The following is a 23,302-nucleotide window of genomic DNA, read 5'->3' on the forward strand; positions in this document are numbered from 1 at the left end:
AGTTATGTAACGCTTGTATTTCTAAGTTATGAATATTTGTAAGGCGACGCAGTCCTAATTTGGGAGTTTGCGAGATTACGTAAAACTGGAGTATTTTATCAAGGTGCAGTAATGAAACATCTTGATACGGGATATTCATTCAATAAAGCGACTCCTTTTTATTTGTTGACTTTTTATTGCAACAGACGATCAAGTTACTAGGAACATTTTTTTTTTCTTTTAAATTTTTGTATTCCTAAAGCGTACAAAGTGGACTCTTATTTACCGACTAAATGTCGTTAACTCTATTATTTAAAATTTACGCATCTAAAGGTGACAAGTACAAACCTACGCGATATCTGACTGTGGTGCGGGTTAGAATTTCAAAATTTTATATTCCAATGTAAAGTACGGGAAATTCGTGTTGAAGGATCGGAGATAAAATAAAGAGAGCCGAGAGTGTGAGACCATTTATAAAAAAAAAACGTATTTTGTCATATGTATTATCATCGTACAGTACAATTCTGTTTCTTTATAATACACCGGCCGTGTTTAGCGAAACGGCGCTCAATATAACGTTTACAAAGTGACGTAATGTCTGCTCTTACATACGTTATACAAGTAATAATAATATTTGCTTAATAGCTACACGCTGATATCTCTTACTCGTTTAATCCTAATTATACAGCTACGACAATAAAAAAAAGAGACGCTTTCATACATAATAATCGTAATACATAACGATATACACGTTAAAAATTAAACGAACAGTCTTTCAAGGTACAAGTTATATCAATCGTCATAATCGCGATATAAATCCATCGCGTCGAGTATACAGTGTGTGATTTCTTTCACGATCGATCATAGCGTATACTCGACTCGTCCATCTCACTCCGGCCTCTACTTTCCAGCGCATTCTCATAACGCGCGTCACATGCACACGAGTCTACGATAAAGTGTAACAATAACGTAACGCGAACCGAAGCGCGAAAGAAAAAAATACTGATCCTAAAAAGAGAAACAGCGATAAAAGCGACATTATTATTTTTTTCTTTTCTCTGCCTGCTTACGTATCAAGTGCGTACGTAATAACGCCTGTTATACGCTACTAATGTAATATTAGGTTCCGCTTTCGATCGCTCCTTGCTCTCTCTCTCTCTCTCTCTCTCTCTCTCTCTCTCTACATCGCTGCTGCGCACAATCGTATTCTCGTCGTTCCTTATATCTCTCGTCCAGAGCCGCGGCATCATCCGGGCGGCCGGAACACAAAACCATGGCGAGTATATAGAGACGTCGCGGAGAGGAATCGAGCCATCCGCTCTCCCGTCGCGTAATAATAATGGAAAATTCCGCCTCGTCATCAGCGAAACTCTCGAGTCGTGTCGGCGCGCGTCCAGCGGCTTAATCGGCCGGGTAGAAGCGGAGGATGGCTCTGCCCTGTATCTCGGAGTGGCAGAGCTTCTGGACGACGTCGAGGGCGTCCTCGGCCGGATAGACCGTGTGGGGCGGCGGCTCGATCTCGCCGGAGCCGACCAGCTGGACGAGCTCGCGCAGCTGTTCAAGGTTGCCCGGTTCCACCGGCTGGATCTTCTGCTGGCGCTCCTCGGCGCGACGGCTGAACTTGGGCAGGAGGCGATCGGCCACCTCCTTGATGACGAAGACGACGCCGCCCTTGCCGAGGCACTGCATGCTGCGGTGGAGGCTGCGGGACGTCGTGCCGAAGTCGATGACCACGTCGACCTGGCCGCCGCAAGCGTCCATCGTGCGCTCGATCAGCTGCTTCTCGTAGAGGTCCTCGCTCCACTGGACCACGTTCACGCTGTAATCAAAGTACCAACTGCCTGTGAATAAGTGCAGCGGACGGAGCTGTCGGTCGGGAAGCTTTTTCCTTCGGAGGCCCTCGCTAACTCTCGAAAATGTTCTGCCATTGTAAATTTGTACTCATCCGGCTGGGACTGTGGCTTTCCTCAGCGCCGTGTGAATAAGGAGACTCGATAAGAAAATCCCTCGCCGGATAAGCGTCGCCGTGCAATCACAACATCGAAAGCGCACGCGTGTTCGTGAATTTAGCTCGTTCATCAGAGCGAAAAGTGTGCGATATGTGTGTTGAAAAAAAAAAAAAAAAAAAAAAAAATCATCCACGATATAATAGCGTGCAAACAACAAGAGGCGAGTGTCTATCTCTACACAAGGAAAGCGTAGGAGTAAAGGAGGATCAGCGAGCTTACCGTTGGAATTCCTGAGCCATCATGAGGCCGTCGTCCTTGAGGGAGGCGATGGTGATGGTCACGCGGTCCTTCATGTTCGAGTACTGGTATGCTGCGATTCTGAGGGCCCAGAGGGCCAGTCCACCGGTGCCGACTATCAGGATCTTGCAGACGCTGTTGTCGCCGCGCTCCTCCAGCAGGCTCTGCAAGGACGATTCGTCGGTCGTTATTATAGATATTTTTTTTTTTTGCTCCTTTCCGGTCGGAATATAGGACGTCGGTAAAGATCGCGAGAGGAGCTCGGTTATAGTAAATATGGGTAAATAGGTTGATAAGTTAATCGGCTTGGAAGGACGATTAGTTATCGTCGTTTAGCGTCTGTCACTTTTGACCTGATTTCCAGCAAAGGTATCTTATACGCGCGAGCGATGCCGTTCTTTTCTAAGACTTTATTCAAACTCTGAGTCCTTTCAAGCTCGACAATAGAATTCACTCTTGTGCAACGGCTTTTCGACGCTGTGCTGAAAAAATCGAATCCGGAGTATAACACGGACCGCGACAAAGACCGGCAGAGCGTGCGTGCACAGCGTAAGGCCTTGTTTCCCGCACTTATCGCCGCGAGAAACAGCCGTAGGTATAATTCGAACAAGTCGAAAACATGTTTTCACAGCGCGACGATAGATTGAAGATAAAATAAAGCGAAAAGCTCCAGAGTAGCTTACCTGAACGAGTTCGTGGGCTGCGTGCACGGTGTTCATGGCGAGCAGAGCACCTGCGGGCAGCATAGCGGCGACGCTGAGGGGCATATTGTCCGGCACCTTGATGAGGTACTTGAGGTCGTGCACGACGAGGTACTCGACGTAGCCGTTGGGTATACCCTCGTACGGATACATGATAACCCTGTCACCGAGCTTGACGCCGCAGTCCTCGGTCAGCTCTGAGCCGAGGCTCTCGACGACTCCGGCGACCTCGTAGCCGGGGAAAAGCGCGGCGTCCCTCATGCCGTGATGGGGCAGCATCGAGGGGAAGTCACCCTCGACGGAGACGTCGGTCGCGAGGCTGCTTCCGCTCGAGACGGAGTTGAGGCTCGTCAGCGAGCCGGAACGCTTCGGGTGATAGCAGGCGCCGGCGCAGACGACTCGGATCCGGGCTCCCCGGGCCGGCACATCCGGCACCGGCACGTCGAAACTGAAGACGCACTCCCGGCCGCCCACCGAGGGCGACTCGATCGACAGCTGCCGGCACAGCTTGTTCATCTTGGGCTCGATGCTGCTGTTGCTGCTGCTGCTGCTGCTGCTTGGGCTGCTGGAACGGATAACGGGTATCGATTGGTTATTGGATGTGTTCGAATAGGCGTGTTTGTTTGAGCGCGCGAGAGGCCGGTATTTATAGGAGAGGTGCTGTGCGCTCGTGTCTCCCGAGAAGCTTCTGGAGGCTGCGGGGCGGCTGACTCGATCGACGCGATACTACTTGGAATCGCTGTTTCGTACAGTAAATCCAAACGGAGCTGTGACATGCGCCTCGTAACTGATAAACAACTAATTAATTCACGACAAATTGTCCGAGATAGAGTCGTCATCGCGTGTGTGTGTGTGTGTGTGTATGTATGACATCAGCGCCATTCACGAGACACCTGCGCTCTCGCGAGACGAAAACAAGACACCGAAATAAAAGGACACAGCGGGCGATCGATGCGAAGCAATGAGAGACAGAGATGTAGTTACCCATTGTAAGGCGCAGGAGCGGCTTTGTGCGCGGGTGTAGCGAGCGGCGCCAATTCGACTGGCATTTTGAGGCTTCCTCTAACCGCAACGACGACTTTCGCCCTTCGACACTATACCTATGTAGGTATGTTATTATTTTTTTTTTTTTTCAACTCGCGTAACTAAACTCCAACGCACGACTTGTCACTGGTATATATAACTTTCTCCCTCGAGCGACAAAACAATCAACACTTTTATATATATATATATACGGAAGAAGCTATACGGAAGAACCAAAAGAAAGTTCGACTCGTTCAAAGCGCGCGTGCCGCGTAGCGTTGAGCGATGCGCGACGTACTGGTTCGTCGCAGCTGTTCGAGGCCGCTTTTATAAGGAGCGACTCGTGCGCAGTCGCCCGGCCGTATAGTGGAGGGGCTATGGAGAAGGAGGCTCGAACACTCGCGAGACGCGTGCCAGGCTCATGGAGCCGCCGCTTCTATTGCTGCGCTGCGCTTTTTCGAGCGTTTTGTTTACATCATCGCCTCCGCCCCGCGTTATCGCTACAACTGTAAATTTTGCGAGCTCTTGTTATTGTGCTCGCTGCGTTTATACGCGTTTGCGGGGGGGGGGGCGGCTGTACGTATGGAAGTTTAGGGAGACGTGACTCTTGGATATTTGATTTTGATCGAGCTTTTGTTCTTCTCGAGGAAGGACTGTTCGAAATAGAATATGTATTTTTTCGGGTGGGACATTGTTTGCTGATTTTCCGCTGAATAATTAAGATCGCCGAGGACGGAGGAATTGACTTTGTCGATGAGTAATTGGCCGTATAAATCACAACATTGTGATATCCGGCGAATAAATGTTATCGCGAGATTTCATCCTCAGGTTCAAGTGCAGAGTTCGTTGCGCTTCGATATTTATCAAACATCCATGACCGGGTCAGAAGTGAATTTTCGCAGCAGCTCGTGCAGGCGTTGATCGCGTGGATTCACCGCAGAATCCAGTCTCGACCCTTGACATGGCCGTCCAAGGTGAGTCGACAGGGCGTATGCGCGGCGAGCCTTGAATTATACGTTTTTCAAGTGCTCGAATACTCTTTGCTTTAAATCACGCGTTGACAAGACCTTCTGATTCACTGAACGTATATTTTTTAAATAAAAAAATGTTCCACCCGATGACAGTAAACAACAGTATACTGCGCCTCTAACGCCGGATGACACACCCGATGAGCTCTTACTATACACGCTTCCAGCAATAAAACGTATTTTTTTTTTTTTCATCGAAATACATCGCAGGAAGTTGCACGCTGAGCGAGAGAGGAAAAGCACCGGAGCGAAAAATCGCTCGCCTTGCGAGAAATTCCTCGTTGGAAGTGCCTCTCGGTAAGTCAGTGGAAAATCGTGTAACCGAATGAAAGAGCGACGAGTAGGAAAAAAAAACAAATCTGCTCCACTCGATGCAACTCGATTTTTTTATTTTTTCGATCCTCCGTCACTCAAGCTCGATTCAACTGATGCTCGTGAGAATTTTTTACCGTTGGCTTACGTACATTTATAAAATACCTCGAGAATCGACCTCGACGGCGACAAACAAGCATGGGCTTTGTCGTTACGACAAGCGTCGAGTGTGACACGGCTTTACAAAGGCGCGAGACGCTTCGCTTTTGTATATAATGCCTCACGTGCGGCCCGCGAAGTCTCTAAGCGAAAATTCGTGACACGTGTCGATTCGTTAGATAAGGAACCCTTTGAGACTTTGGAAAATAACACTATTGTACGAGAGAGTTATAGTTAGTAATGGAAATGTTTACAGAATCTGCCGTTCCCTGTGAATTAGCCGATAGCCGTGTGATTTATTGTTCGAGAGATCTTGTGCGGATTCTTTTTAAAAACAGTTCAATTTGCGCCACGTATATCATGATTTTGATAGATACGTTATGACCGGCTGACGTCAATTGTGGGAAAAAGGCGTTAGTACTGCTGCTAATTTGTTTTTGAAGCTCGAACTAACAATCGACTACGGAAGTACAGAAATACTAAAAGAAGCTTTTATCTCGTTAAATTTTATTTTTGCCGAGAATTAGCAGCGCTTGGGGAAAACTGAAAAACAACTTTTTGAAAACTACACCTGCACGATTATCATTGCTAATCGACTCACCGACAAAGACGTTGGTTACATTCGCGAGATTTATTCGCGGTACATTAGTCTTCGGCAAATATAGACTCTACTAACATTTGTGGCGACAAATAAACTATTAGATCTTGTTTGATTTAAATACTCCCCTCCGGATCAACGTTATCCAACATCAGTTATCGTAATAGAGTCGTGGCAGGGATTTTGTTATACACATTTACGAAAAAGCTTGACATAATAGTATCGATATAAAAGTCCTTCCAGGAAATTATTACAATCAGGCAAAAAGCTTCTAATCTCTTTACGCGTGTCTGTATATCGATTTGTTATCGGCGTGAGATAACGCCTCTTTTTACAATTTTCCGATGTTATTCAATTGTATCTTGCTTTTATTCAGAGAAAAATAAGTTCGATCATATAGAGCGTTCGGTTTAAATGTCAAAATAATTAGTGGTAACACGATGATAAAGTTAGTTGGAAAATCAATAACACTCTCATAATCGCCAGGCCAACTCATAACAAGCGATACGACACTGTCCCAGTCCCGGTCGAGGAGGCTCGTCCAAAGCACGTCGAAAAGAAAATTCAAATAAAATAATGAATATATAAACTATTCCTCAAAATAGACCCAAAATCAGCCAGCTATAATCTCGCCGAGAACAAAAATTTACGCAAATCCCACTCCCGACCCACTACACTAATACGTCAGTTCATTAAACATACAAACAGCTGATCCAAATTTCAGCATATAGCGGTGGCGAGTTACGGTAGGTCGTGGCTCGCGTCCGCTCACTCTCTCACTCTCTCTCGCGTGGATTTCCGTCGTCGAGTACATTCAAGAATAAATTAAAATCCCAGCTCGCGATCAGGGCTCCGCGCTGTCTCCCGCGACACTCGATTCTTTCTCTTTCTCTCTCTCTCTCTCTCTCGCCGGTCGCTCACGAACTTACGACGTAATCGCAACGGTATACACCGCGACGGTGAATTATTTTTTTCTTTTTTCTTTGGCGGCCGGTTTTTGCGGTTGATAATTCAATGGATGAGAAAGTTTGATGGGTTTGCGGAATCGTAGTCGGTTTCTAGTCTAGTTTGATTGCAGTGCTTGGAGAATAATGTGGGACTTTCTATTGGATTCCCTTGTTTTTAGCGACCTGTTGAATTTATTGATTTCTTAATGACACATCTGCGAATGTGGGTTTTCATGTTATCCGATCGAGTGTGCTTGAGTAAACACTAAAGTGTGTTATGGAAAAGACGTTACAAAGGCGAGCATTGAAAAGCGTTTTTTTTTATGCCAAGGTCAATTCTATAATCCACACTTAATACGAAATCATCAGTGATAGAAAATAAAGCATTGATCTAATTCTCATCCCCTCGCACACTTCAGAATAACAATAAAAACGAACCTAAGTCAGCTTAGATATTCGCTCAGACGTACAGACGCGCCAGGCTTTATGCGTGAAACCAGAACGAAGCCGAGATGCAGCCTCTACATTTTTAGCTGACCGAAAATCGAGAGAGTACTTATTTTCGCGCTTCGCAGCCCGATCGATTCGGAATAAAAAATTCAAATTTTCAGGACTACTCCGCCGCGGACCGGCTATATTTACGCGAATTTCGCGTTGTCGCGATGGATTTTTCTTTGTTGTTCAGGATTGATGAGGTCGGCGTTAAAATAAGCAACCATATTCAAGCTTCTATACGAATAATATTGAACCAACGCGTTAGTTTTCCAATCAGCAGACGAATGTTTTGAAAAATACCTCAGCTTACATAGACTTACTCACTACACTGTACCGGCGTGAAAAAGCAGCGATGAATCCGTCTCGAGTTTCGAAAACACGATTGCAATTTACATTTCAATTATCCGTCTTGTCTCTTCGACAAAAGCCGCATCTCGAAAACAAATTTAGCCGTCCCCTTTAGAACGAGAAAATCCGCTTCCATCGTCATGCATAAAACTAGGCACTGCTCGGTGAATAATAACGACTCGAAGTTGTTTACGTCTCGGAGCGCGTAATTTTTTTCAAACCGCGCAAGCGATTTGTTTACTCCGCCTATATATAAACAAAAATCCGTGTACGCTCGTGCGCGCATCTCAGATCATTGACTCTCTCTCTCTCTCTATCGTACAAGTGTATATACACCCTCGGGCATCGTTCCAAAAACTCGAAAGACAAAAGGGCTCCGCATCGCTGCGAAAGATGAATCGCGAAGAAAGCGCGCGTGCGAGCGAGAGAGAGAGAGAGAGAGAAAAGCGGGTCGAGCACGCGGATGCCTGCTGATGTGCACGTGATTCCAGCGTGCCGGCGGCGGCATCGACCGCCTTTCCCCACCACGTTCGCGGGGGCTAACAACGAGCGCGCGATCTCTGCTCTATGCGCAGCTGACTCACCGCGAGCATCGCGCGCATGCCCCCCCCCCCCTGCAGTGGATTCTCCTTTTCGTTATACACACGAACACCTGCAGCTGCGCTTTGGAGAGATGAATGTTTTTCTTTCGAGTGACTTATCGATGGTTTCTTCTTTCGTCGTCGAGAGGAGGATAGATTCGTTGTTTGGCTCGGAGTCTGTAGGTGAAGCTTATGGTACATCGCGGAGTGCAACGAGCGGCCCTGAACCGCTTGTCGTTCGCTAACCCCGCGCGAGCGTTGATACAAGCGGAGATTGCTTTTTTTTTCTCTTTGGACGAGACTTCTCGTCGTTTTGGCTGCTGATTCGACCGGACATTTTCGCGCGGTTTACACTGGACACGTGCTGTGCACTCAGTATATTTGCCAGAGGGGAATGTTGAAAGAAGCGAGAATAGACGCGCTGCGCTCGAGTCACAAAAATAGGCTCTCCGTTTTGAAATTTTTCACCGAATCGACGGACTAACTATTAACTTCGGAAGTATATTACCACAGTAAAAAATTACGCGCGTGCGTCCGGTTTTCCCCAGGTGAATCGCGCGTGTCTGAGTCATAGATTTTTCGTTCCTAAAAGTCGCACTGACAATTCGCTAAAACCCTGATAGCTCAGCAGCTAATTATCATGCCAAGGTTGCAGGGAGAGACAGGCCTAAGTTTTTAAAAAGATGATTAAGAGATTTCGAACTCGGACGTAAACAAGCTGATCGACAGCTTCGTTTAATTTTCAATCGTCGGCGGAGAACAAAGATCGTGGATTATCGAACTTGAGTGCAAAACGCGGCTAGACACAAACATCCTATCGCAATGCGTTTCGACCTTGCACGTGCGCACGAGTTAACGCATTTCTCGCTGAAGCTTCGTTTTGACGTGCATTATCGCGAAAGAAAGAAACGATCCACTAACGACCTGTAAAACAAGCCATTACGCATGCAGAATCGTCTATAAATCATCATTTTCCAGAAAACTCGCACGCATAAATCAAGCGATTTCTAGACCTTCTATAGAATAGCTATTTTCGACCCGTAAATTTTCAAAGCCCGCGCGTAAACAGCGTCTGATTCATCGCGTCCGGGTTAGACAGACGGCCGTCCGTCTATTACATGAATTTTCCAAAGCCGCTTGACATTCATGTATACCGCGACGATGAACCAATTTGCAATTTCGATTTTTCGCGCGCCGGTCCGATTAGTTGCCGCAGAGACGTGCAATTATTCGCTTCGCGCTTAATTGCCCTCGTTTTGAAATTAAGCCAATTATCCATTTCCCTTACATGTAATCATCGATCCGCACACACACTCGCGCGCGAATTACGCGTATAGGGGATCGTAAATATCTGGCAATTGTGCAACCGCAATGGCCGAGTAATTAAATTTACGTCGGCGTAAAAACGTCGAGTGTGAGGTCGCACGGTAAAGGTAGAGCTAACCGGTGCGTATACGCGATCGGCAAGGTTGCACCGCGGCGCACTATAAAGTTCAGTTATAGGAATCGGCTGCGGCACGCGCTAACCGAGCGGTATTAGCGTCACGCGATTCATACGAGCTTTGTCGAAACGAGTCATGCTAACAAATTGAATCCGAGAGATGCATTTTTCTCACCGATCTTGTTATTTCCACGACGTACGTACGGATCTAAAAATAGCCGCGCATTATAGATAGACGCCCTGGAACTAAATCAATCTCTCGACGCGAGTCAGTATATATAGAAGCCACGTGCGCGTGAAAGCTCTTATCGGTGAAATTTTCTTCGATTCTTCCACGGCTGTATACAGAAGCACGTATGCACATCGCGCATAACAAAGCCGAGAATCGATTTCTCATCGGCGTAAGTATACGTCGATCCGCGCTCCGGTTTCTTTTTTTCCCGAGTGTATATACACAGTGCGCATGTGCTCCGCACGACGCGGCCGAATGGCTGCATAGTCGGCCTGTGCGATCCTTGGAGCAGGTCGTTGACAGAAAAGCCCCAAGCGCGTATACTATAGAGAAACGAGCGCTTACATCACTGCTGCTGCGCGCGCTCTGTAAGTGTAGAGAGAGAGACGAACGAGTTTTTAGCGCTGCAAATCTGCGGTGTGAGACAAAATATCTTTTTGAGGGGGGGGAGATGACGAATTTTGATTTTTATTTATTTATTTTTTTTTTTTGTGAATAATTATAAGCGATTCCTGATGAGGGAGAGACGCGTTGAATTTATGCGCTGTCCTTGCCGATACGTATATATTTTTGTTTATTCGCGATCATGCATTTTACGAAAGAAAAATAATCATCAAACGCACACGGAGAGCTTTAACCTGCAGCAGATACGTAATAAAAAGGCAGGATAAGCGCAGAGTCAATGCGCCATTCGTTATCATTGAACGCATTAATTTCCTCCGATTACACCTTTTTAATTGATAAAAAAAATCACCGAACGAACTGATTCCCGCCGTGATGAATTTGGCTATAAAGAGCACATCGCCGCCACGATAAGGATTACATAACGCCGAATCCATCATTCTATATTTATACAATCGTAAACCCATGAATCGCCATCTCTATACCAACACGATAACATCAGCTTCTCAGTCATCCCGCACAAAAGCAGGACGATAAACAAAGTAAAACGATCCATCTGGATAATCGCACAATCGTTCGAAACACCTCTCGATCAGCATCAGCACAGAAGAAAAAGAGTCACGTGCACGCGTCTCTGCAGTGCATCGTTCTTGCACGCGTCCGCGGCGTGTCTCGTGTGGCACCGCAATGGGCGCCGTGCAGGTGTGCAGCAGAAAACAAAAAAAAAAAAAAAAACGACGCGAGTAAACATAATCAATATTCATACTCGCTTTTTCATTATCATAACGAGCTGGATTCGCTAAGATGAAGCTAAATTATCTCGAAAGTGTGCGTAATCGAGCGTTTTGCACGAATCGACGCACGATTGTGCAAAGTAGTATGTAATCGCAAAGTTTCGCGAGAGAACGACATCCTTCATCATCTTCCGCGAAGCTTTCGAAGCAATAGCGATTAGGAAAATCACCGAATAATAAAAAAAAAAAAAATCGAAATCACGCGATGATATCAAAAACGACTATTTATAATAGATTCCTCGTGCTCGTCGTCACGTAGGCGAAGAAATGCTTCTTTTTGTCCCTAATAAACCGACTATACGAGGTGATGCGTGCGGCTCGTCGCAAAACAACAACAACAACACGCGCGCTATCATCGCTTTTACTATATACAGACGACGAGGCATTGTGAGGTTTTATCGTTGTTGCTAATGGATTAGCGAATGATGACGGTTTACACACAAGAGACTGATTAGGAGACTCGTGTGTGGGACGCTAATTTAGAGGCGCATTTTGTTTAGATTCTCGGGGAATATGGGTCGGCCGTTATCGCAGGGGAGATAAATGCGTGTATAGCTTATTCATTATCGAGTACAATGCTGTAAATACTTCAGAGTGCCTATACTGTATCTGCCGATCACGTGATCGGCGTGAAGATCGTTGTCTGGAGGCGAGATCGAGATTAGGGATTTTGAGGAATGGCCAAAGTTATTTTCGAGGCGAAAGTGCCTTGTTGTTTCTAATAGTAGAGCTTGGAATAATAGGCGTCGATGCATAACTACGGATAAGATAGCAACGAGTCGTTGTCAACTTAATAAACATTGTTTGAGCTGTAATCGCAGCTTAGAATAGCTTTGACGACTCTGCGATCCGTATATAATAAAACGATCGCATCTCAACGATTTGTTCAACTTTTTCGAGAGACTCGGGATTGAACAACGTGCAAACATAGGATATCATCCTGTTGTTCTCAACTACTTTCAAACAGATTATAAAATAAGAAAATCGAACACGAGTATAGGTATATCTCAGAGATATCAAGGTGCAAAGTACATCACCGGGCCGATTCCTCCTTATCAGCCGCGCGCTTTTAGCTATGTACACTAAAAAAAAAAAAAAAGGCTTGCCCGCCGTGAAATAGCGTTTTGGCAAAGATAGAGCTCGCGCGACATGTTTGAGCGAGATAACGATGTTTTTTAATTCACAAAAATCACGCGTCCTGCGATTACACGCATCAGCGAGAAAATCGAATCCGAAATTACCTGACGTGCGTTAGCGTAATGACCGCATAGCGCACTTTCCAACAACAAAGCCGTAAAAAATAGTATATATAGCCAAAGCGGACGATATATCCATCGCAGTCTGCGTTTTCTCACTCATCGCGCAGAGATCTCGGGCAAAGGAAAACAGTCGTAAAAGCAGTCGACGCAACGATAAGCGAAAAATAGTGGCGAGCGGAGGTACACACAGAGCTATATATATATATATATATATATATATGCAGCAGCAGCGGCGCACGACCAAACGGTCTCTTAACTCGCAGATCACGTAGCCGCACATAGCGTGTACTGCAGGCGTTCACGTGATATCCGGCCTTCGATACGCTTATTTGTTCGTAGTCGCGAGTGCGAACCGTCGTCGTCGTCGTCGTCGTCGTCGTCGTCGTCGTCGTCGTTTCCCCTCGACTCTCTTTACTCTCGGCTATTATTGTATTATACTCACCTTCGCGACGCGATTTCGCGTTAGAGAGAGAGAGAGAGAGAGAGAGGCTAACGGCGCTTATTCGGAGTCATCGAGCGGATAGCCGCGTTTATTCCTTTCGGCTCTGTTTTTGCCAGCTATAGCTGAGTGGACGCGTTGCGGATTTTTTATCTCAAGCGAACGCGGGAAAAAATCGATTTGAATTTGAAAAATCATTTTTTACGTGTTTATCCGATCGATCGTCTCGTCGCTAAGAATAGATCACTCTTGTTCGACTTTAAAATTGTGTGAGTTTTTGTCCGGTCGCGCGCCTTTTTTTCTCTCGTCGAACGAAAAATATTCCGCAAAAGATAGTCCCAATGCCGTAATCGTCACGCGCGTAAGAATGTATATAGTCCTTGTAATCATTCCGCGCACGCCAAAGATTGATTTTTCACTCGCTGTCGATGCCGCGCATAATTTTACACGGAAATCGGATATTTTTAATAAAACTTTTAATCGTCACATTTTAAATCTAACGATGCGCAAACTCTGCGTCACCTACAAACAATACAGAGCATAAAAAGCCAAAAAAAAAAAAAAAATCTGACTTGACGCTCCAACCCTCTCCAGTATGAAAAAATGAAGACTATGTATATAGCGCAAACGGGAGAAAACTCATCCAATCCGTTCCGAGAATCCTCTAAGCGCACGTGGCCATCGGCGAATCTATCGGATGCAATATCGCGCGTCCGTCCGTCGAATCTCGCTAAACGTGACCTAATTACCGTGCACGCGCGTCATTAATTTATCGAGTCGAGATAGAAAGCGTACTCGGACGTTCTAGCGTGTGTTTTATATATAAAATAGTATGTATACGATATATTCTCTCATATTTTCAGCGCGATATTTTTTCGGCGCGCTGACGCACGCGCTCCTCGAGCAGAAATGCGAGACGCGTTTCGGCTGATATAGCGGCACCTGACACAATGCTCTTTGTCTTGTACTTTTATCAGCGTGTCTCTGTGTGAGCCGAGACAACGGAAACCTGTGCCGGCCGATGCTGACTAGGCGAACCGACGTAATCGCTGATTATACACTAGACCGATGTACTTTGCGCGTCAATTTGTGTTTTTTTTTTTTTTTTTTTTTGGAGCTCAGATCATGGATACTGGCTATTCGCGTGAACCGTTTCTAAGCCTGTCTTACCTAACCTGACCTTTACTTATACTTACACGTGTATAATAATTCGAAAGTCAATAGTAATTAAGTTAACATTGCTTATCCGCGTGAGCAATATTGCCACATAGCGACGCGTCGCCACCAGAAAGTCTCGGCTTACTCAAGGGTTGAAAAAACGACGTATAAACGGATGACGCACAAAAACTCGCACATCTTATACACGGGCGTTATTATCGCCAAACCTTGGGCAGAAGGATTTTTAAATAAAAAGCTGCGTTGTACATGCCCGTTCTCTCTTTCTCCGAAAGGGTGTAAAAATATCGAACCGCCAAGTCTCTATTTCACTATAAGTTTTTGCGAATCAAACTTTTCGAAAGCGTTTATACATCGGAGGAGTTTATCTATATGGACACTTTTAAAGTTTCAACGAGAACTTATTTTCAGATACAGTCGCACCATATTACCGAAGAAAAGAAAAAAAAAAGGATCCGCAGAGAACGAGCGATCTTGGTAAAATTTAAATCCAGCGATGCGATCATTAATTTAAACTACACTTTACACTTAATTAAAACGTCAATAATTAAGACGAAGAGCTCGTGAAAGTCAACCACACCTCCGTCGACCTTATCGCACCAACCACAACAACAACGGCATCAACGACTCCAAAAGCTCCTCGTCTAATTCCGTCTCTCTCTCTCTCTCTCTCTCTCTCTCTCATCCGCTCTAATAAAATAGCTATATACCAGGAAGAGGTGCGCCGTACACTACAGGCGACGCACGAGTCCTTGCGGAAGCATATATAGAGAAAATCTCAACTCCGCAGCGCAGCGTCCTTGCGGCTCCGAAATCGATGCCCGCCGATAACAGCTATACGAATCGCGCGAACTGCGCGGACGGACAAAGGGCTGCCGGTTGCGCAGGCGCGAGTCGCCACATTTGTTTACATCTTGCGCTCGAGACGCTTGATCTCTTATCTATAGCCTCGTCTGTGTCCTTTTTCTCGTTATACACGGATGGTTGTTTTCTCTTTCGCTGGGATTGGTTTACGGTTCGAAATCGGGGCTTGTTTGCTCTCGCTGATCTGCTTAAGCGCTAAACGAATTAGACGAAGAGGACGAGGTGCATAACGCATGAACGTCGTCGGAACGTGTTATTAGCTCGGCTGCTATTCCGCGAACTGACAGGCTGCTATATGAATGATCATTGAGAACATTTCCCGCGAGTCCTTGCAGGTGTTTATACGAAACGGCGATTCGACATGTAACGCGCAAATATAATTCGATTCGGGATACTCGTAACGATTTTCCATCGTAAGAGTCGCGCGCGATCCATCAATCCAATCACTATGAGAGCCTTGAATATACAAAATACATCCCGTCATCGCCGGTATTATCTCTGTTTACCCAAAACTATATATATATATATATATATATATATATATATATATATATATATATATATATATATACCCCTTCAATTTGTCATTTCGCCTCTTCTCCGCAGCGGGATCACGATCAGAATATAAATCAACCATATAAGACGCGATTAATCGCAACGATCGCCGGCATCTCGTCGATTATAAAAATAGTCCCAACAAGAGAGAAGATTCATAACGAGCGCAATGAATTCGACTCGCGACCTTGGCACTATAGAATAGGCGCAATAAAAAAAAAATGACTCCCGTCAAATTTTATTTTTCACTCGCTCTCGCGCTGCGTGCTTTGTATATAGGTATATAATACACACGCACACACGCACACACGAACACACAGAGGGGCAAACGAGAGTAGACAAAGTTTATCGATCGCCGGGTCGACTAGGCGCGCGTGCTGACACCGATGCAGCGCCGCCGCCGCCGCCGCTATATACAGTCGCTCCTACAGCTCAATGACGTACGTACGTATAGAGCTTTGTAAGTATATTCGTGCGTAGAGTGAGGCACGCGTATAGGCGAAATTGCGAGCAATTGACGGGAGTTAACGTCGGCGTGGGCTCGGTGTCAAGTGACAATAACGCTCGAGCCTCCGACGACTCGGAGATTATTGAGACCGGAGCCGAGTTCTTTTATTTATTTATTTATTTTATTTTTTTTTTTGTCACGTATAAAAACCGACCCGCAGGGAGGGTTTGTTTGGAGAAGCCCTTCGTACGAAGAGTCGGAATTGCTTTGGACGATGAAAGTTTTTCGCCTTCAACTTTTCGCAATGTAAAAATCCGAAAGAGCGAAAACATTGCCCTGATGACAGCGTCGCTATGCTAAGCAGCTGATCGCAGCAGCGCGACGACGCGAGCCGTCGCGTCGACTCTCGATCTCTCTCTTTCCCGCGGCGAACGCGACGACGCGCACTACCGAAAATCAACCGCCTGAATCGATAAATCTCCTTTTTACGCTCTCTCTCTCTCTCTCTCTCTCTCTAGAGACAGGCCTTAGAGGTCACGGAAAGAACGCCGCGCGCACGACCCCCCCCGTATCATCCCCGCACAGAGAGTGAACTCACCTATGGAAGGTCGAATAGCTTGAAGATGTCAGCTTTCCCTTCGCGCTCCGTCTTTGTCGCACTTCCAACACCTGCAGACGCCCGGACAGACTGACTCGCAGCAATAAAGAGGATATGTATAGAGAGAGAGGAAGAGCGATACGTTCCGCGCGCTCCTGGGCTACAGTCTGGACTATTGTACTATACTAGCGAGTGCGCGCGAGCGAATGAGTCGCGGAGTGCAGAGAGCGAAGGACGAGTTTAGAGCCGCGGAGGGGTCCAAAAAGGGGGGGATCCTCCGCGCGTAGCTGCGCGCCGACTCCGGAAGGTCCGCATTCGCGAAGTCTCTCCCTCCCTCCCTTTACTACGCGCGTGTGTGTGTGTGTGTGTGTTCTAGTGTTGGCTTTTTTACGCCTGCAGACTATACCTACTATACGTATCCCTCGAGGGAGGGAGAGAGGATCGATCGCGCGGACGCCCCCGACAGAGGTCCATGCCCTCGCTTACGGAGGCCTCGATCTCTTCCTCAGTCTTTGATGCTGCTTTTGTACGGGAGGGATTTCGCTGTGTAACCCTTTTTTCCGAATTTCGCGTGCGACTCGCGGTGGTGGTGTAAGAAGAGCGTTTTGAATTGCCGCCGTTGGCGGAGCTTGCGATTTCGAATAACGTTCTTTGACTGAAGGTAGCTAGCTTACCGACAGCGCGACCCTGTCGCTTTCTGCTTATCGGAGGTCGATAAACGTCGTACGGATCGGCGACCGAGTAGCGAGAAATTTTCCTTACCGAGCGTCGGTTAACTCTCGGGGTTTTATCTTCAGCGCGGGATACGAACTTTCGAGCTTTCGAAGACGGCTCAATTTAAAATTACTCGAGTCTCCTAGACAAGCTTTAAAGCGTAGATGAAAAATTTTCCACGCGTAATAATCGTGCTGGAAATTCATGCGCCTACATAGAGCATTAGAAATTATGCATGCCGAGCTCTGTCGGGTTAACGTCGGAAAATCACGCGATAGTCGATGCTCGCTTAACATATTACGATTCCGTGTTTCGAGCAATGAAGCTCTGATTGAAGCTAACTGCGCTTCGAGGGTATAATGTAATGGCATAATGGCATCGGCGGGAAAAATTACGCGAACGCACGAGTGTCCCTGACCGAGCGCTGAGAGAAAGGAAAAGTTTTTGAATTGACCTATCGTGTACGCTTTTGTCGTAAGCTTCTAGATAAAGATACGGCTCTGTTACGCAGGGGAACCACTGCGACGAGGAATTCGTACGTGTTTAAAGGATAAACTTGCACTTTCCTAGTATTATCCTGATTTGGAATAATTTGAAAACTATCTCGTCATCGGTTATCAGACGCATGGATACGATGCGCTCATCGACTGTGCAATGTCACCTCACGATAAATGAAAACCAATCGTCTGCTTATTGGATCATGAAAACTCAACAGGATCAAGTATTTAAAAATCAACATTACTCAGCAAGAAACATTCATCAGTCACGCAACTATCATTTCCTATTCGTTCGAGATAAGCATAGTCTCTGAATTACCTTCGATGACTTTTAGATAAAAGTATCGCCGATCGGTAAATCGATCTCCACATCCGTAAACAAAGTCAATAGGAACCGAGTATAAATATAGACTAACCGCCAACTGCAGCAGCCTTTTCGAAGACAAACAAACGCGTGTTTTTTCAGGCCTTTAAAGAGAAGCGATTCGCGCGCCCGCAAGAGCACTGCCTATCCGCGTGAAACGCCACGTGCATAACGCTGAAAAGTTTCCGCAAAATTGTCCTCTCGCCGTATCACAATGGCAAAATTCTAGCGCATAGACAGACCGTAATGACACTCCGCGATGTAAAAATAAATACAGCGTTGCGCAATTCGAACGTCGCCGGCGAATAATTGCGTAAGAGATCGGTAAAAAATAAAATCTATCTCCGATCGTTAATTTATGCCTACCGGTGGGAAAAAAAATCCCCGACGAGATACCGATCGACGAATATGCATCGGTCCACGTGAGCGAGGCACGTGAGAAAGTCGAGATTTCTATTTCGATCTCGTTCGCGTTAATTCATTGAGAATCGTTTAGACGATCGTTTGGCTGTCGCGCGCGCGCGACCACGACCGTCCGGTTACACTTGCTGTGATGAGTTTGCGGAAAATAATATTTTAATGGGCTGCTTCTGTCTTCTTCCCCCACCAGCTCGTCCGAGTCTCTGTGTATGTGTGTGTGTGTGACTTTTAGCCGCAAGCGAGAGCCGCGTGTCCATTAGTACTTTAGAAAACGCCGTTCAGTCCGGCGCACGACTCTCACGCGGAGAACGCGTAGAGCCGGTCAGATTGGCATTCGAGCGTACGATTCTCGCTGCTTTAGACGTTTGTTTTGTGTATTGTATAGATTCGTACGTGTAATGAATTCTAGTCAATTTTGACGTTTTACTGTCGAATTTCGGATACTTTTTTGAAGCTCGGTTGCCAGGCGAGGAGAAATTACGTAAAATTCTTGGTGCTGTTTTGCTTGGATACGTCACGCGGAGAGATGGCACATGTTTATTCGCGGATCACGTCCTCATCGGTAAGTTTTTCTTTATTATTCGACGGCTTTCCCGATGTATCTTTTGTCGTGCTCTTCTCGCGATCGTTTTAGAAGGCAAGTTGCCCAATACCTTGAATAGCTAAGCAGCGAATGACGCGCGAAGAATCGGAGCATATTTTAAGTAAATGTCAATGCTGATCTATTCGCTTTTTCGAGACTCTCATTGCGACGTAGAGAAGTTAAAATTTGGTCAATGTTCGCGGGGATTAAGATGAGCGAATTTCGCGCGATATGTGAATTGTATAATACAATAAGTTTTCAATAAATCAATGGAGTTGATCTTTGCATATTTTATGGAGATTTTCTCCCCTGACCTTAAAACTTTCTTTGTCGAGTACGGGCCGGTATTTGAGGAATTCCATATTTTGAAAGCGTACGTGTTAGAGTTCAAATTTTCGCCGAAGCTATCGAGCATGTTTGAATTTACGATTAGGTATTTTAAATTTGACGTAACATCTCGGCCTTTAGTTCGACGCTTATCATCGCTAATACTATCTCTTTCGACGAAGTGCATTTTTGCCGACCATGAGACTTCCGATTGAAAATACACCGAATACAATGAAAATTAGCATAAAAATCGCGCGATGCAAGAGAAATCGCGTAAACGTAAATGTTGGAAGTATCTTTCACTCGAGGCTTCAGTCGAGCACGAGCAAAAAAGAAAAACCTGTTACGACTGATACGTCGGCTCTTACGTCGGAAATTACACTCGGCTGTGTTTCCTTTCCTTTTCGATTCACGAGCGCTCCTGAATTAAAATCTCTTCTTTCAGACTGACAATTGCGCTTCTACATAGCCTTGAATAAGACATTTTTTTCGCATTGCCATTCTTTCCAACGAAACGTCAATTTTTGCGTCGAATTGATCTCAATTTCGATATTATTTATCGAGCAAGTGCTGGACACATTTATATTTATTTATTTTCTGATAAAAATTAGAAGGCGGCTTTTAAATTTTTCAAGGAATTGAGAAAAATCTATTGCGTTATCTTCGAAAATTTCAAAGTATCGATAACGTCAGTTTGTATAAAATAAGCTTATGAAATTTTTGAAAGAAAACGGCCGCAATATTTTACAATTATAATTTTTCGATATATCCCGATAGATTGCATACAAACTTGACAAAAGAAACTTTACAATTGAATAATCTTCAAATCAAACTACAAAACCGATAGAAATCCATCATTGTATCAGCAAGTATGTTGTACCTATGACGCTCGCTGTTAAAAATTGAACCGCGAATCGAATCTGCATACAAAACATCCAGCTCTGTCGAGGAAAGGTTGATTTTTCATTCAAGAATTAATTCAGATCGATGCAAACTAGCACAACCGGCTCTGCACACATGATCCGGGCTTGAAAATCTCTATGAGAATCTCTCCAAAATATAAGACAACCAAACAACGCCGCACTGCCAGCGCGTAAACTCAAAAAATCACGGCCCAAAGCTGCAGTATCTCAAACCCTCTCGGTGGACGTTTTCGCTTTGGTTATGCTTATGATACACACGCACACACACACACACATTCACATACGCTCGTTCTGCCGCTGCTGCTGCCCCCGTTCAACAGTTCTCACCTATAGCTATATATCTTATATATATATATATATATATAGCGCGGTGTTCCCTTGCTTTCTCGGCTCGGCTCATATGTTGCCAGTTGCAGTAGCACCGGAGTCAGTCGACAGTCGTTCTCCGATCTCGGCACGGTAAGAGTCCATCGATCGCGTAATCCCGTCCCTCTCCCTCTCTGCACTCTCTGCACTCTCTGCAGTCTCTGCTCTGCCCTCCGACGAGAGAGTGCGAGCTTGTCTCCTTGCTCCATTTTCGTAACCGGCCCACATTCGAGCGACGACTTTTTATTTCACCTCTCGCTTGCGCGCGAGCGCGAATCTACTTGAATTACGTATACTCGCTTTCGATAAGCACGAAATGTGCGCGATCGCAAATTGATCTTAACCTGTTCCTAATCGCCGTCGTCTGTCTTTCTGCTTTCAGCTCGTCCGTCACTGCGTTCTTCAGAACAGCTGTCGCCTTAGCCATCACAAAGGTGAGTGTCCGAGGACCCCATATACGTACTCTTGTGCAGCACTTTCTCTTTCGCTCTCGCAAGCGAAACTCACTTTCCTTATCACTTTCGTTATTCGTATGTATAGGAAGCAACATGCCGTGCCCTTTCCTGACCCGCCTCTCGGCGAACTACGTGCGCAACTACGGGGCCTCGATGATCATGAACTACGGCCAGCACTGCCCCGTCATGTCGAGACTGGCCAGCAATTTCGCCGCCGCGGATTCGTCTGCTAGCGAGGCGGCGGCCGACCCGAGCGCAAGCAAGTGTCCTTTCCTTTCGAAGGAGCGCGAAGCCGTCAAGGAGGCTAGCAACGCTGTTAAGGAAGACGTCATCAGCCTCGCCGACAGCCCCAAGGATGACGGAGCTTTCAAGTACGAGGACTTTTTCCACGACCAGATCATGCGCAAGAAGAAGGACCACTCATACAGGTACGTCTGCCAATGCTGGATACTCTGTGTTGTATGCTTGTAGACTGTGAGCTTAATTGTGATTGCTGTGCTCGCAGGGTCTTCAAGAAGGTCAACCGGCTGGCTCAGGAGTTTCCTGCGGCCATGGAGTACTCCTGGGGAGAGAAACCCATCACTGTGTGGTGTGCAAACGATTACCTGGGAATGTCCCGTCATCCGGAGGTCACCAATGCTGTGCGAGAAGCATTGGACAAGTTCGGTGCTGGCGCTGGTGGTACCAGGAACATCTCTGGTAACTCGATGGGCCATGAGCTGCTGGAGAAGAGATTGGCTGAGCTGCACCAGAAGGAAGCAGGACTACTCTTCACCTCGTGCTTTGTGGCTAACGATTCCACTCTGTTCACCCTAGCCAAGAGCCTTCCAGGTTGTCACATTTTCTCTGATGCTGGGAATCATGCATCTATGATTCAAGGAATCAGAAATAGTAACGTTCCAAAACATATCTTCCGGCACAATGACGTCGCACATTTAGAAGAATTACTTTCGAAAGTCGATAAAAACATTCCAAAAATCGTTGCCTTTGAAACCGTTCACTCCATGAGCGGAGATATTTCGCCGCATGAAGAATTGTGCGATGTCGCTCATAAATACGGAGCGTTAACATTCGTGGACGAGGTGCATGCGGTGGGTCTGTACGGCTTCCATGGCGCCGGCATCGGTGAGAGAGACTACAGTCTCCATAAGATGGACATAATATCAGGCACCTTGGGCAAAGCTTTTGGAAATATAGGAGGGTACATTGTCAGTTCCGCTAAATTGATAGACATGATAAGAAGTTATGCCGCTGGATTTATTTTCACTACATCACTACCACCCACTGTTCTTTACGGAGCATTAGCATCTGTAAACGTTCTGGCTTCCGATGAAGGTAGATCATTGAGGGCAGCCCATCAGAAAACTGTGGCCTACATGAAATCCAATCTCAGTTCTGCTGGAATCCCTATTATTCCTTCACCTTCGCACATCATTCCAATAAAGGTAATTGTCTTATCTGTGCAAACTGTGCGATAGCTCTGAATCTATTATAGATAGCCATTGACTAATTGATTTCTTTATTTCACAGATAGGAGATCCACTCGTGTGTACCCAAATTGCTGATACCATGTTGAAGGAGAAAGGCCACTACGTACAGGCAATTAATTATCCAACTGTAGCAAAGGGTGAAGAAAGACTGCGGGTAGCCCCAACGCCAATGCATTCAGAAGCAATGGTTGAAAAATTCGTGCAAGATGCCTTGGAAGTGTTCGAGCGTTTGAATGCCCCTAAAGTAGAAGTTGAGAAGCCAACGGAAATGGCCTCGAGAGCTATTTTAGTGCACTGACAGGAGTCAATGTAATAAATGTATTATGTTATAAATTGTACATTGTGAACCACCAGAAAACAGAGTTTATTTATGTTAACATAATCCTGTTCAAAAGAGTATGTAATTCTGATGTTAAAAAGAGAAAATATTTAAATGAAGAAACTATTAATCTGAACCATCCTGTATATTTTTTATTCTAAAGGAATCATTCTTTTATTATAATTTACAACATAATGGATTATTCACTGTTTACTAATA

The 23,302-nt window shown here is 45.7% G+C and overlaps 2 protein-coding genes across 11 annotated transcripts; one reads left to right on the plus strand and one right to left on the minus strand.

Annotated features, from left to right (window-relative positions):
• Positions 1-436: 436 nt before the first annotated feature.
• Positions 437-16,977, minus strand: LOC100114025 (quinone oxidoreductase). Of its 8 annotated transcripts, none has more exons than XM_032597238.1 (4): positions 16,626-16,977; positions 2,909-3,488; positions 2,208-2,389; positions 437-1,798 (listed from the first exon to the last, which is right to left on the minus strand). In XM_032597238.1, exons 2-4 carry the CDS (start codon positions 3,440-3,442, stop codon positions 1,381-1,383), a joined length of 1,134 nt encoding a protein of 377 aa, XP_032453129.1. In that variant the 5' UTR covers positions 3,443-3,488; positions 16,626-16,977; the 3' UTR covers positions 437-1,380. The 8 variants fall into 8 exon arrangements, with proteins under 8 accessions (XP_032453129.1, XP_032453128.1, XP_008209541.1 ...); XM_032597237.1 differs by having other exon boundaries at positions 2,909-3,491; positions 16,626-16,846; XM_008211319.4 differs by having other exon boundaries at positions 437-1,816; positions 16,626-16,837.
• Positions 16,978-18,680: 1,703 nt separating this feature from the next.
• On the plus strand, positions 18,681-23,219 carry LOC100119347 (5-aminolevulinate synthase, erythroid-specific, mitochondrial). Of its 3 annotated transcripts, none has more exons than XM_001603087.6 (5): positions 18,681-19,182; positions 21,202-21,253; positions 21,360-21,702; positions 21,780-22,719; positions 22,805-23,219. In XM_001603087.6, exons 1-5 carry the CDS (start codon positions 19,147-19,149, stop codon positions 23,060-23,062), a joined length of 1,629 nt encoding a protein of 542 aa, XP_001603137.2. In that variant the 5' UTR covers positions 18,681-19,146; the 3' UTR covers positions 23,063-23,219. The 3 variants fall into 3 exon arrangements, with proteins under 3 accessions (XP_001603137.2, XP_008209542.1, XP_008209543.1); XM_008211320.4 differs by having other exon boundaries at positions 19,111-20,912; XM_008211321.4 differs by lacking the exon at positions 18,681-19,182 and adding an exon at positions 20,961-21,109.
• Positions 23,220-23,302: the final 83 nt, after the last annotated feature.

This window comes from Nasonia vitripennis, chromosome 2 (genome assembly GCF_009193385.2).
Source record: "Nasonia vitripennis strain AsymCx chromosome 2, Nvit_psr_1.1, whole genome shotgun sequence".
NCBI classification, from domain to species: domain Eukaryota; kingdom Metazoa; phylum Arthropoda; class Insecta; order Hymenoptera; family Pteromalidae; genus Nasonia; species Nasonia vitripennis.